Raw genomic sequence first — 14,248 nt, 5'->3', positions numbered from 1 at the left:
TGGTGGCTCACGCCTGTAATCCCAGCACTTTGGGAGGCCGAGGCGGGTTGATCACCTGAGGTCAGGAGATCGAGACCATCCTAACACGGTGAAACCCCATCTCTACTAAAAATACAAGAAATTACCTGGGCGTCGTGGCACACGCCTGTAATTCCAGCTACTCGCGAGGCGGAGGCAGGAGAATCGCTTGAACCCGGGAAGTGGAGGTTGATTGTGCCACTGCACTCCAGCCTGGGTGACAGAGCAAGACTCCATCTCAAAAAAAAAAAAAAAAAAAAAAAAAAAGAAAAGAAAGAAAAAAAAACTAGGAGATATTCTTTTTGGCATTTTTGAAAATATACCTCAATTTTATTTTGACAGTATATCTCGAGTTAACATATTTACCATTTTACTCTAAAACTTCATTAAGCTTTTTGATTAATTATGGCTTTCCCTCTGCAGGACCGCCTGGGGCTAAAAGAAATGGACAATGCAGGACAGCTAGTGTTTCTGGCTACAGAAGGGGACCATCTTCAGTTGTCTGAAGAATGGTTTTATGCCCACATTATACCATTCCTTGGATGAAACCCGTACAGTTCACAATAGAGCTCAGGGAGCCCCTAACTCTTCCAAACCACATGGGAGAGTTTCCTTCATGCCAAGCCTGAGCTCAGATCCAGCTTGCAACTAATCCTTCTATCCTTATCTAACATGCCCTACTTGGAAAGATCTAAGATCTGAAGCTTATCCTTTGCCATCTTCTGTTACCATATGGTGTTGAATGCAAGTTTAATTACCATGGCGATTGTTTTATAAACTTTTGATGTGGTCAAGCTCAGTTTTAGAAAGGGAGTCTGTTGCAGATCAGTGCCAGAACTGTGCCCAGGCCCAAAGGAGACAACTAATTAAAGCAATGAGATAGATTCTGAGGGCAAACGTTTTTCCAAGATCTTGCCGGATTTCAAGCAAAGAGGTACCCAGGCCTGAGGTACTCACATAAATGCTTTGTTTTGCTGGTGATTTAACCAGTGCTTGGAAAAATCTTGCTTGGCTATTTCTGCATTTCTTAAGGCTGCCTTCCTCTCTGAATACGTTACCCTCTGTGCTATCATCTTATTATTAGGCAAATCCCACTGGCCTAGTCTTGCTTCTGTGGCACCCACTTTGTCTCCTCAGGTAGTGATGAATTAGTTGCTCTGTCACAAAAGGAGGGAAGTAGCATCCAATTAAGTTGCTTAAGAGAGGAAATGTACATCTTGTATAACTTAGGGAGTGAAGAAAATGTAGGCACGAAAGTGAAAAGTGAGGCAGCTAGTTCTTCCTATTCCATTCTTGACCAACCTGCCCTTTCTTAATATGACTAGTGGTCTTGATGCTAGAGTCAACTTACTCTGTTGCTGGCTTTAGCAGAGAATAGGAGGAACCATATGAAAAGATCAGCCTTTCTGACTTCAATCCCCAAAACATATTTACCAGCATACTCCAAACTGTTTCTGATGGGTTCTGTGAGAAAAGGATTGTTTGCTCAAAAAGCTTGGAAAATACTACACACTCCCTTTCTCCTTCTGGAGATCACCCACATTAGAGGGTCTGAGGACTCTGAGAATTCGTGTTACAGTAAACAAAACTAACAATCTCCCATTTCCTACACTACTTGAGCATGGAAATCACAGTCCCCACTCTGTGAAAACTTAACGCTTTTTGGAGACATTTCTGTAGAATGTCAGTTTGGAGAAATGATGAGCTACGCCTTGATGAAAGAACCGTGTTGGTGCTGCTAAGTTTACCCATTATGGTTTTTCCTTTCTCTCTCTCAAGCCTTATTCTTCAACTAAAAGATGAGGATTAAGAGCAAGAAGTGGGGGGGATGTGAAAATAATTTTATGAGGTTGTCTAAAATAAAGAGTAGTTTCTTATGCTTGGTGTTTTCAGTATTTTTTACATTCCTGTACAGCAAGTATCACAGGTAAACAAATAAGCAAGTTTGGTATTAACTTTATTCTATTTTCTGTATAACTTTAAGTACATAAAGGTTTATTTCCACAGGCCTCAGGAAATGGGTAGAAATCACAGGACAATCTCTCTTCCCACCAAAAAAAAGTTGCATATTTTGGTAAGTGTTTGTCCTAGAGGGGAAAAACTGAAATTTACATTAGCAGTGCTGTGCAAGATTCTTACATAAATCAAGACCTAAAACCAGCCTGCAGTGGAGGTTTTAGTCCTCTGTTCAGGTGCTTGGACAGAAGCCATAAGCTGATGAGCATGACAGGGAAAAGCAGGCAGTGAAGACAGGTGACAGGCACCTAGCAGGGAAGGAGGATTCAGGAATGCCAGACTCCTTGAAATGGTGTGTTGTTTTTCCTTTTTTTTTTTTTCCTTTTAAAGTCATCTCTATAGGAAGGTGCTAGTCAGGGATCCCAGAGAAAGAAAGGGTTCAAGACTCCATTAACTGCCCTGGATAGCAGCTAGTACCGGAGACTCTCCTATCTCATGGTTGAGGCAGACCCAGGATAGAACAGAGAATAAAAGGAATGCTTATGGGAAACCATTCTGCATGGAATGCTAGATGGCCAAGCCTCAGCCTTTGGTCCAGTGCAACCCTTGCCTCACTTGTCAACAGTGAAAATTAGTTTGGTTAGAAGAACCATCTGGAAACACACCAGCTTCTGCTACCTTCATGCTCACTGTTAGAAAAAGATTAACCAGTGTGAACATTCTGATCTGTTAATTCCTGGGACTGTTTTCTTTCCAATGGACTGTTTGTTTGTTGGTAGAATAACCCCCAAAAGCTCAAAGCTAAAATGCATCATCAGTCCTAGTCGGCAGTTCCTTAAGAATGGACTGGCGGCGTGGTTGAGCTGATATGGAAAAGCTGCACCTTCCTGCAGAAGATCAACTGACCTGCTATCCCACCCCAAATTTCAGCCTGAGGTATATTTCAGTGAAGGCAGGTAGCTGTGCTTCTCAGAGCAGAGAAGCAGTTTTAAGAGCAGAAAGGTAGAGGAAATCTAGAAAAGAACTGTCTTGATACAGATTTATCCCATGGTGTGAAGGGAGGGCAAAGAACCCAGTGGCACTTCGCTTATCCAGCAATTTCTGTCACTGTGGTGACCAACTTCTGCCCATTCCAGAGGGTCTTGAACTGCTCAGGAACTGGGAATTCATTCTGCAAATAAAGAAGAGACAGCAGGTTTAAATCTGAGCTAAAGAAGAGCTGGGGCTAAATCTCACACATTTCTCCCAATGCTTGCTTCCACTTAACCCCAGGAGCACGGGAGGATGTAGCAAGAGACAAATCATAGAGCCATGCTGTGTTCTAGTGTTCAGCGATCCTGGACAGACAATAGTCTATGGGGTGTAAATAACAGTACATATGGCTTTATAGCACCAGCTTGACAAGGTGCCATGGCTCATCCCCATTCTTTTTTGCTACCTTGAGCTCCATTTAGGCAGAAAGCACCTTCCTTTGGAGCTCCACTACACTGGACTACCTCATTTCTGTGTGTTTTTGGTGTGCATTATTGGGTTTTTAGCTGCTCAGTGCAGAATGTTCATGAAACAGCTTTCTCCAATGCAAGAAATCTTCAGTCCCTTCTGTTTTTAACATCATACTAAAGAGATCAAGAAACTTACAAAGTCACCGCCTTCTGTAGGAATGAGGACATTCATCTCGGAAGATTTGGCACTGACTATTTCACAATCCAGGGAATTCTTGCTCAGGTAAGCATGGCAGCCATCTGTTTTGTTGATGGATATGGTTGGCACTTTACCCATTACCTGCAGAGTAAACCAAGAGAACTGAGTCCCAGCAGTTGGGGAGGACAAGAGTAAGTTGCAGGAAAAGCTTTCCTGTTTCACGTGACTCAGCAACTACATGAAAAGCTCACAGGTGCGCAAGACACTGGATACTTGGGTGGGTTGGGATGGGTCCTGAAAAGAACTCGCCTGAAGAGCCAACCCCTCTTCTGCCACGTCCAAAGCATCTCAGCTTACAGACTTTGTAGAATCAGATTCCCACGAAAGCAACATCTGTGGGTCTACCATGTCTCTTTCAATTAATTCCTCAGGGACAAAAAGAAGGAGCCAAAATATCGAGTTACCTGAACTTTGACATCCCTACTGTTGATTATCTCCACAATGCCCACCACGTCATCGAATACCAGACCAAGTTTCTTACAGTTATCTAGGAGAAGAAAGGGAGTTTGTCAACAGTATAACTTTAAAGGAAAGTAATATACATTTAGGAATCTTTAAGATAGGGTAGGTAAAATGATATTAGCCTTCTCGGGCTCTGGGACGGGGCTTGCATGGGACAGTGACAAAGACTCACCTACTGTAATGGAGTTAATTTTGCCCTTGATTTGCAATGTCGTGTTGACACACTTGTATATGTAAGCCACCTGTTTCAGCTCTGTGTCATCAATCACCAGGTTGGAAACATTTTCCTGATTTTCCTATTAGAGAGAGTGCCCAGGATTCTCATCATAAAGCACACACCAAACAAAAAAAACCCAGGCTATCCCAAACTTTTTGTTATTGCAATTGAAGCCAGAACTCTGCCCTCATCTAGCTAAGCTCCATTTAACCCCGTCCCTACTCCTTTTCCCCGGGAGGCGGAGGTTGCAGTGAGCCAAAATCACGCCACTGCACTCCAGCCTGGGCGACAAAGTGAGACTCCATCTCAAAAAAATGTAATAAAAATACCTGCCCCTGTCTAGGTATTTTTAACTTACCACTCTCCATTTCTTGCCCTCCAGTTCAAGTACAGCTGGCTCCTTCTTTGTGGCTGGTTTGGGGGACGGGCTGGTTTGGGGTTTAGGTGCAGAGAATGGCTTGGGGCCACTGCGTACTGGACCACTCTGAGCCTTCAGGGCAGGGTTCTTGTGAGTCTTCATGTCATCAGATACGTGCTTCAGGGCTGTAAGAACAACAGCTACCTTGTTCCTGTCCTTCATACCAGACCTCTGAACTGCTATCATCACGTTAAACATCCTTAACAGAAAATTCAAAGCCAAAAACCAGAGCCTTTGAGGTGTTCTCTTGCAAGCAGTTTTGAAGAAGTACTTTTATCATTTCTCTTCTCCCCAAGGTTAAATTATATGGTTCCATTAACAATAACAACATGGAATGTGTATATACTGTGGTTGGCAATAGGGAGTAAATGCACAGAAAAAGACCTAGAAAGACATATCAAATATATATGCACAAATATGTAGTTTTTAAAGCAATAAAGGAAGAAAAATAAGTGGCAGTAAAGAAAATTTGGTAAAAGGAAAAAACAAAACAAAACAAAAAACCCTCACTCCCCACAGCTAACTAACCCTACTTCCCCTACCTCCTCAGTCAGTGTTGGCATTTGCGACTCTACAATAGTTTTCTCTCTCTATATATATATGGTTTTGTTGGTTATGATCATACACATTGTTAATACATTTAGTTCAACTATTGACACTTAAAAACTTTCTCATGTTAACCTGTAGTTTAGTATCTTTCTAGGCCAGGCGCTGTGGCTCATGCCTGTAATCCCAGCTCGCTGGGAGGCCAAGGCGGGTGGATCACCTGAAGTTAGGAGTTGGAGACCAGGCTGGCTAACATGGTGTCTTTTTAGTCTCTACTAAAAGTACAAAAAAATTAGTTGGATATGGTGGCAGGTGCCTGTAGTCCCAGCTAGGAGGCTGAGGCAGGAGAACTGCTTGAACCTGAGAGGCAGAGGTTGCAGTGAGCCAAGATCACATCACTGCACTCCAGCCTGGGCAAAAAAGTGAGACTCTGTCTCAAAAAAATAAAATAAAATAAAAATAAAAGTAAAAATATATTTCTTTTATGTTTTAAGGGAAAAATAATTCATGATCTCCCACAGCAGGCTGACACACGCCTTGCTTTGAACATGGCCTGATCTATGTTAACTGTATAACAAATACTGAATGGCCTTTATCTCCACTATTCCTCTTGGTTGTAACTTACATACTAGATTTTTTTTTCTTAAACATTACGTGGTTCACTGTAGAAAAACATGTAATGATGGCATACATTTCATCAACAGGACATGTGGTAGTTAACTAACCATTTCTCTTACTGTTGGATTTAGGTTGTTACACCATTTTTAGCTACTATGATTCCTAGAAGTGGCTGGACAACTCAGACTTCCACCAGCTGTGTTAAGGGTATCTACTTTCTCTATACCAACATTAGGTCACTCTCATGCAAATTTTCCATGTAACCAGTATGCATCTTCTAAGGAAGTTAACTCCTAACACAGTGCCTTCCCAGAGGCCATGTGGTGCTACGGAAAAAGCTCTGGGGAAAACCGCCAGCTCTGTGCCTTGGCACAAGAGGGTACTCTATATATGCTACCTAATATTAAGTCACTTTCCCATGGGGCAGAGGGCTTCCTCCAACTGTGATCATCATTTTCAATTTCCATTTAAGCCAGCTTTGCTGTCCCTTAAAGGAACAGGACACACTAAATGACTCCCACACAAGTCAGGGTTGTGGTTTACAGACTAGTTGTTGGGTTCTGGTTGGTGGGGTCTGGCCCACACAACTTGTTGTACTGACTGTTTGTGTCAAAGTGTTCACTCACCATGTGTGATGCTCTCCCCCTGATTAATTTGCGCAAACAGTGCTGAGCGGGAAGCGGACTCATCTGAGCCTGAACTGGTAGAGACTGGGGGAGGAGGGGGGCCTGGCGGAGGGGGAGGAGGACCTGATCCAGCAGAGGGTCCAGATGGCAGTCCACTCAGTTCTTTTGCCACAGGCCCCTGAAACAATAAGAGAAGGTAACATCGTCATCCTCTCTCTTCCCCACTGTACCATTCCCAGTAGCACCCTATACGTGGCCAGTGCACATGGGGTCCCCACTACAGCCTTTGAGGCAATGATTAATGCGTCCTACCCATACCCAACTTGGCTTTATGCCTTCTCACCCTTTCCCGAAGATCCAGCTCTCAGTTCTATTTCTTGACCATCACATTTTGCCTTTGACCTCACCTGATTCCAGCTTTAAAAACTCTTTCCACAAATCTATTTGACATCTTCCTTAGTGTGTTACCAGTACCTCAGATTCAACAAGTTCAAAACTGATTTCATCATTTCCTGCCTGCTCCCCTCCCTGTATAATCATCCCCTTGTCCCTGTTTCAGTGAAAGATGTTACCATCCAAGGCTGACTATTCAATCTTCTTTGAGGATTCCAACTTCTTCAACCTTATCAAATCTCTTTCTATTATCTTGGTGCTATCTCCTGCAAATGTTTTTCTACTATCTCCCAAACACCATGACTACTTTCATAATCCGAGCATGAGTCCTTATCCCTAACCTATACACTGAGACTCTTAAAGACAAATTGGATCATTATCACTCCCTTGCTCAAATATCTCATCCCAAAGTCTCAGCCTACCTTCCTTTCCAGCCTTTTCTCCTAAAAATCTGACCATTTCCCCTTATTGAAGCCAGAGATGACCAATCTCTACATTTACTCTGCATTTATTTTGTTTAAGCTGTGCCTTTTGTAGTATCCCACTTCTCACTGCCCTATACTTCTTTCAAGTCTCACAGAAGAGTATATACCTTCAAAGCATAATCTCTTCTAGTGAGAAGCACTCTTCTTTTCCTCATACTCTAGAGTCTGTATCTTTATTATAGCATTTGGCTTAGTGATTTGTACTATTGTACTGGGGTTTTGCGTTCCTATTTTTAAGCGCCTTAAAGGCTGGGACAGTGTAACTCATTTGTGTGTGTCTCCCACTCCAGCACCAATCACTGTCCCTGACATGTTTATTGAAATTGAATACCACCAAGTATTCCTTCTCCTATGATCCTTGTTTCCTTTACTCTTTTTTCCCTTTCTTTCTCCCCCTTTTCTTCCTCCCTTCCACTGAAAAAACTAGCATTCCCTCACAGACTTTGGTAGTGCTGAAGTCTAAGAAACCTGTGGACCCCACGCTGGAGAGAGAAAGCGGGAGGGAGGCAGGGAGGGAGGGAGGAAGGATTCACTAACCGTTTTGCTCCAGGCCAGTCCGGTGGTATGGAACTCCTTAATGTAAGCCTGCAGCTCTGTCCATATACTTAAATAAGCTTTGACCCAGTCTACATGCTTCTTATCCCTGGGAGGATTAAAGAAGAACTTGTCACAGGTGGTCCAGGTACATAACAATGGTGATTCCAGAACCCTTCTTTCCTATGGGCTCACATTCTCCTACCTGTGGTGTTTCTTAGGCTCTGCTCAATGGCAGCTTTTCTGTCATCACCAAACTTCTATGTATGCACAACCTAGTCTATTACCCTAATCAGACCAAACTCCACTAAGATAGAGACTCTGGATTCTATCTCTATCTCTCATAGCAATGTTTCTCAAACTGTTTTAAGTACCAAAACTTTTTTTCTTTTGACCATTTGCTTATTGAAACTTTTTCCAAAGTAGAACCTAAACACAATCTAATATGTAAAACTGATAAAAGAAGACAAGCAGACATTCTGTACATAAAACCATGGTAGAGAGGAGAGCTCTTAAGTATCACTGTGGAACTCTAAGAAACTTAACTGCCTTACGAGATAATGCCTTATGTCAAAATATGCCCACCCCCACCAAAAGCAAACTTAAACTTTCCTTTAGGAGGAAACAGCACTAAATTATAGAAATAGCATTGTACCTATGGTCCAAGTCCCCTCTCTTCTTGTATATTAGCTGGGAAGGTTATTTAGCCTGAGACTTAGTTTCCTCAACTGTAAAGTGATGGGATAATGGTGGGATATATCAAAACACTGTCATGCTTAATTCCATGTTGCTAGAAGGATAAAGAAGTGCCTGTTGTTCTGGGACACATTTCACTCACAGGAAGGTGCAGTATTCTTTAAAAAGAGTAGTTAATAAATGTTTGTTGATTGATGAAGGATGGAAGAAAGGAAGGGTTTGCGTAGACATGCAACTTAATAAATTTTGCCTGCAATCATTCCAGTTCAAAACCAGCAATGGAGAAGTCAGAACTGGTAGACGTATGTGGTTAGACATACAAGGACTGCCTTACGTAATACCTGCATTGGCTAGGCAGCCTTACTCTCACTTTAACTGACTGCATGAAGAATTTCTATTAAGTCCTATTGAACCCTTTGCCATTGGGCCAGATAACAAATTCTCAACAAAGAAACAAAATCTTATATAAAGGGCATTAGTCCATGTTACTGTCAGCAAAACTTCCTAAACCGAGAAGGCTAAAAGGGCCTCTACCAACAAAGGAGAGAAAGCAGAAGTGGAAGCAGAAACATTTCCTGTTTGCAAATGCAGCTGTGAGACAGTATCTATAAAGCTCTCCAGAAAGCAGCCCTGAGATAAAACCAGCACAGTGGCTAAGGGCAGCCTTCAGTAACTCCAAAGTGCTACTCCAGCAAGTAACCAAATGGGTTTATCCTTTACCCCTTGAGAAAAGGCTGAACTTGGCTGGGCACAGTGGCTCATATCTGTAACCCCAGCATTTTGGGAGGCCAAGGCAGGAGAATCATTAGAGACCTGCCTGGGAAACAGTGAGATCTCATCTCTACGAAAAAATTAAAAAATTAGCCAGGCATGGTGCAGCATGCCTGAAGTCCCAGCTACTTGGGGGACTGAGGTGGGAGGACTGTTTGAGCTGGGAGGTTGAGGCTGCAGTGAGCTGTGATTGTGCCACTGTACTTCAGCCTGGGTGACAACACGAGACACTGTCTCAGAAAAGAAAAAAAGAAAGAAAAGAAAAGGCTGAACTTACACATCTTTGTACTCTTTGAGGACTCGGTTTGTATAAAACATGGCAGCATCATTCATTTCTTTCACATAAGGGCCAGGCTTGGGAGCCTAGAGAGAAACAAGCTGTCAGTGACTCAGGACCTCTCCAACTATATTGCCTTGCCTCTTAGAATCTATACCCACACCCCCAGCCCTGGAATCTGCACTGCTCACCATAGCCACCCAGCCCAGGGCCTGGATACTTTCGCTGACAGCTGACAGGTGATTAAACAACTTGCTGCCTCGGTTCTTCTCCCGAAAGGTTATCACTTCTTTGATCTGCTCTGAGATGGGTGCCAACAAATCGGAAAGCTTATTCTAGGAAAAGATACAAGAAAAGATTCAGGTTAACATCTTTCCACAAAGGTGTCTATGCCTTCTGATCCTGAAGGTAAGAATTCTCTATGGACTCTAGTGAGTACCCAAATAAACTGCATTAGTCCTGTCCTGATTCCTAAGGCTAAAATACTGCTCATCATCTCACTCTCCTCATAGAGTTCCAACTCCTCAGGCTGTACCTGATGGTTCTTCATGATCAGGATCCATACTTCAGCTATACCACAATACCTCCATTTCAGCCACTTGTCTCTTTTCTGTTCCACTTAGAGGACATACACTCAGGACATCATTCCTGTGCCTTACTCATGATGTTCTCTTCTTTTTCCATGAATCCACATTTTCCTCATGCTTCATGAGGGCCCTCCAACCCAGCCACACCAGCCTCCTACAGCATTTGTTGTCAGAATAACCAATTTTGGCATTTTATCACTCACCAATACAAACTATTAATGGACCCATGTGAATATGTTTTACTTTCTCATTAATTCTTCAAAGATGAGCTCTTTTATCATCATTAAAGTCCTCAATGCATTGCTAGTCATGTAGTAGCTGCTGAGTAAAGAACTGATGAATCAAATGCAATTAGGGGGCTTAGTCTGGGTATGGTGGCTCACGCCTGTAATCTCAGCACTTTGGGAGGCTAAGGCAGGAGAGATGCTTGAGACGAGGAGTTCGAGACCAAACTGGACAACACAGCACGACTTTGTCTCTACAAATAATAGAAAGAATTAGGGCCAGGCATGGTGGCTCACGCCTGTAATCCCAGCACTTTGGGAGGCCAAGGTAGACAGATCGCTTGAGTCCAGGAGTTCAAGATCAGCCTGGGCAACATGGCGAAACCCCATCTCTATAAAAATACAAAAATCAGCTGGGCATGGTGGTACATGCCTGTAGTCCCAGCTATTCAGGAGGCTAAGGTGGGAGAATCATTTGAGCCTGGGAGGTGGAGGTTTCAGTGAGCCGAGATCCTGCCACTGCACTCTAGTCTGGGCAACAGAGTAAGACTTCATCTCAAAAATAAATAAATAAATAAATAAATAAGCAAGCCAGGCGTGGTGGCGCACACTGTAGTCAAGGCTACTCAGGAGGCTGAGGTGGGAGGATCATTTACGCCTGGGAGGTCAAGGCTTCAGTGAGCTGTGATTGCACTACTGCACTCCAGTCTGGGTGACAAAACAACACCCTGTCTCAAAAAACAGATTTTTAAAAAAAATAATAAAATAAAAAACAATTAGGGGCTTAGCATTCAAGTAGGCACCTTGGCAAAATGGATGAATTTTGTTTGTTTGCACCCTTCCTCCAAAGCTCCATTTCCTGAACATCTCAATTCTCAGATCTTAACCATTCAGGACAGATTAAGAATTAGAATCTAATTCGACAGATTAGAATTAGATGGTATCTATATATACATACACACACATTGTTTTTTGAGAGAAGGTCCTGTTCTGTCGCCCAGGCTGGAGTGCAATGTGTGTTCAGGGCTCACTGCAACCTCAAACTTTCAGTCCCAAATGTTCCTCCCATTTCAGCCTCTCAAGTAGGTGGGACTATAGGCATGTACCACCTTGCCTGGCTACTTTTTTTTTTTTTTTTTTTTTTTTAATTTTTTAGTAGAGACAAGGTCTTGCTAAAGTGCTGGGATTACAGAAGTAAGCCAGTATGCTTAACCAGAATCTAATATATATGACATTATTTTTATATTATCTAGGCATGCTGAGAGTCAAGGGTTTTAATACAGCATTTAGGACAACTTGCTTTATTATTCCTCTGTAGGAAAGCCAAATGCAAAAGAAGGAAACCTATTTTCTTTGACTCCAAGAGAAATCTAAATTTTCTCTAATTCAGCTTTTCACATCTTGCACCATAAAATTCTGAGGTGGGAGTAAAATTAAAGGGAGATTCTCCCAACCAGTGAAGGATGAAGAGAGAAGCAATACTACAGGAGTTTTAAGATGTCCACAGGAGCACTACTAAAGCCCATCCACAGTGAAGCAAAAGAATCATCTTTAAAGGGCTTTGGAGACACTATGATGAATGTGGACTCAGCAAAGAGGGAGGCAAGCAAAGTTCCAGGAATAACCACGGGGCTATGCAAAATGACAGAGAAAAAGTCAGTAGAGACCATTAAGTACTCAATAGTACCTTCCCATTAAGGCACTTGAAGTATGGCTCTACCTCTGGGACTTGGTATGAATATATATTATCAAAAGCCTAGTAGGTCTATTTTAAAATGTTGTAATAGCTTGACAGAAATCTCTCAACTCATCCTGAGCATCAAACCAAAATGAAACCAGCTAGTAGTGAACTTACATCTGCTGGCTGTTGACACTGAGAAGCTGTAACCAACAGAGCTCGCTCCAACTTCAAACCTGTGTGGACCATCTCCGCCTGCCAGAAAGAAGAATCAGCTATTGATGACACATTATAACTGGAGAAGTCTTGATAAGAATAACCTGAAACCTCTACTTCCATGTACTCTGATAGCAACCCAGGCACTTCATGTTATCCTCCTCATGTATTCCGGATTCCAGGGACTGATAGCAGAATTACATATACTACTGTTCCTACTGGAACTCATCAGGGACACACATCCAGAGTTGGAAGTGAAGTTAAATGAATAATCACCTAGCCTTAAATGAAGTCATGTTAGCACCTTACACATGCATTGTGATACTGTGCACTGAAAAATCCTTCCTATTTCACATCAGCAAAATAAAACAAACGGCAACCAAAAAAACACCTTTCTTTTCTCAAAAATTGGAGACAGGAGTAAAGGCAAAGGCCTAAATTTATGCCAAAAATTCTCAAGGTATTTACTCCTTTAGGTTAAAGCTATCTCTCAAATGCTAGATACCATGACCCATTAATAAATAAATAAATACATTTAGTGAGCTTAATACAGCAAAAGTATGAGTGCAGCACACCAACTTCAAGTTATTTCCAAATAAAAAGTTAAAAAAAAAAAAAGTATAGCAGAAGTAGTACAAATATCATTTTGTGAAACTTTTATCTCAGTTACGAATATGTTCTTTATTTCTAAGGGTCATTCGTAGTCAAAAGAATTTAAGAAACATGAGACTATAAGCACTATTAAAATACAAAAATTCAAAGAAAGCAATCTATTTTTTTCTGGATTTGCATTTTTAAAACACAAATGATAAATGTTTTAAAGTTTTTTCAAATGTTACAGAACTGTATAAAGTAAAAATGCAAGCCTCCACACCCTTATTAAAGTCCCAGTCCCACTCTCTAGAGCCAAAACCATTGGCAACAGATGGTATTTGAGAGGCTCAAAATAGATTTTCCAAAACCCAAGCAACCAGTCTTGGAGAAAGGTTTAGGTGAAGAAGATCCCGAGCATGGTTACTGTTTATAAAGGATCATTCGGTGAGCTAGCAGGAAGGTTTTTTGGGTCCCAAAAATAGAGGTAGAATGTATATGTGAGTGTGGGGTGGGAGTAGGCAGTGGTGGTGATGACGTAGGAGGCATAAAGGAAGGTGGGAGGAAAGGCACCTGTCACTGCCTACTTCATATTCTTGCTGTGGGTTAAGTGTGAAAATAACCCACATTAGCATAACTAATAACTATCAAGCATAGTTTTATAAATGCTAAGTCATGATAATGACTCCTTTAAATAAGCCACTGTAAGTTTGATTATATAATATGTTGGGATCAAACGAGTGCATGTTCTTCGCTACAAAGATGAACAGAACCATATTTTATGTACCAAGCAAGCTTTCTGTACAAATATGTGATAAAAGCAAGGGGCCTAGAAAAATAGGAGGAATCGTTTCTGTGGCTGGACTGAACTCCTCAGTACAGGTAAAAGAAAAATAACATGTGTAATGCCTCAAACCAAGAGGCACTTCTCAAGGAGCTCTTAAACCAAGGATGAGGACCTTGGCTGACTGAAGAAAGCTGTCAGTCCTTAAAAGAAGGGGAAAAAGGCAAAACATCCTTACATGTTTCTGCACGTCTCCCCCAATCTCTTTACTGATCTTCAAGTACTCTGCCACAGGACCAGCAAGCAGTGAGTCAAATGCCTGCACATACGGAGCTGCTCCTGCTAAAGACAAACACACCACGAAGAATCAGCCATGCATCAGAAGGAGTCTTCTTTAAAATGTGCTTCTATATGGAAGTGAGGAGGCAAGGTAATACAGTCAACAGGATA

General features: G+C 42.0%; 3 protein-coding genes across 8 annotated transcripts in view; 2 read left to right on the top strand and 1 right to left on the bottom strand.

Annotated features, from left to right (window-relative positions):
- The window catches only part of PPT1 (palmitoyl-protein thioesterase 1), a 576,153-nt gene extending 574,258 nt beyond the window's left edge, over positions 1-1,895 (top strand). Inside the window, exon 10 of the mRNA XM_050800256.1 lies at positions 442-1,895. Within this exon, the coding sequence (XP_050656213.1) occupies positions 442-564 (123 nt within the window). The 3' untranslated portion in view covers positions 565-1,895. The remainder of the gene's footprint in view (positions 1-441) is intronic.
- NT5C1A (5'-nucleotidase, cytosolic IA) overlaps positions 1-14,248 on the top strand; it is a 569,993-nt gene that overhangs the window by 154,433 nt on the left and 401,312 nt on the right. The window lies entirely within an intron of this gene.
- The window catches only part of CAP1 (cyclase associated actin cytoskeleton regulatory protein 1), a 381,786-nt gene continuing 369,496 nt past the window's right edge, over positions 1,959-14,248 (bottom strand). For 4 of the 6 annotated variants that reach the window (XM_050799231.1, XM_050799225.1, XM_050799241.1 and 1 more), the window contains exons 3-13: positions 14,037-14,137; positions 12,385-12,462; positions 9,910-10,053; positions 9,719-9,804; positions 7,978-8,083; positions 6,563-6,740; positions 4,713-4,897; positions 4,310-4,433; positions 4,080-4,162; positions 3,613-3,756; positions 1,959-3,145 (exon numbers count right to left, since the gene is read on the bottom strand). In XM_050799231.1, the coding sequence (XP_050655188.1) occupies positions 3,062-3,145; positions 3,613-3,756; positions 4,080-4,162; positions 4,310-4,433; positions 4,713-4,897; positions 6,563-6,740; positions 7,978-8,083; positions 9,719-9,804; positions 9,910-10,053; positions 12,385-12,462; positions 14,037-14,137 (1,313 nt within the window). In that variant the 3' untranslated portion in view covers positions 1,959-3,061. Of the gene's footprint in view, positions 3,146-3,612; positions 3,757-4,079; positions 4,163-4,309; positions 4,434-4,712; positions 4,898-6,562; positions 6,741-7,977; positions 8,084-9,718; positions 9,805-9,909; positions 10,054-12,384; positions 12,463-14,036; positions 14,141-14,248 lie in introns of all 6 variants that reach the window. The other 2 variants (XM_050799218.1, XM_050799217.1) reach the window with 1 other exon arrangement.

This window comes from Macaca thibetana, chromosome 1, assembly GCF_024542745.1.
Source record: "Macaca thibetana thibetana isolate TM-01 chromosome 1, ASM2454274v1, whole genome shotgun sequence".
Classification (NCBI taxonomy): Eukaryota; Metazoa; Chordata; class Mammalia; order Primates; family Cercopithecidae; genus Macaca; species Macaca thibetana.
The sequence above is the reverse complement of the archived record's forward strand: the minus strand, read 5'-3'. Positions and strand labels throughout refer to the sequence as shown.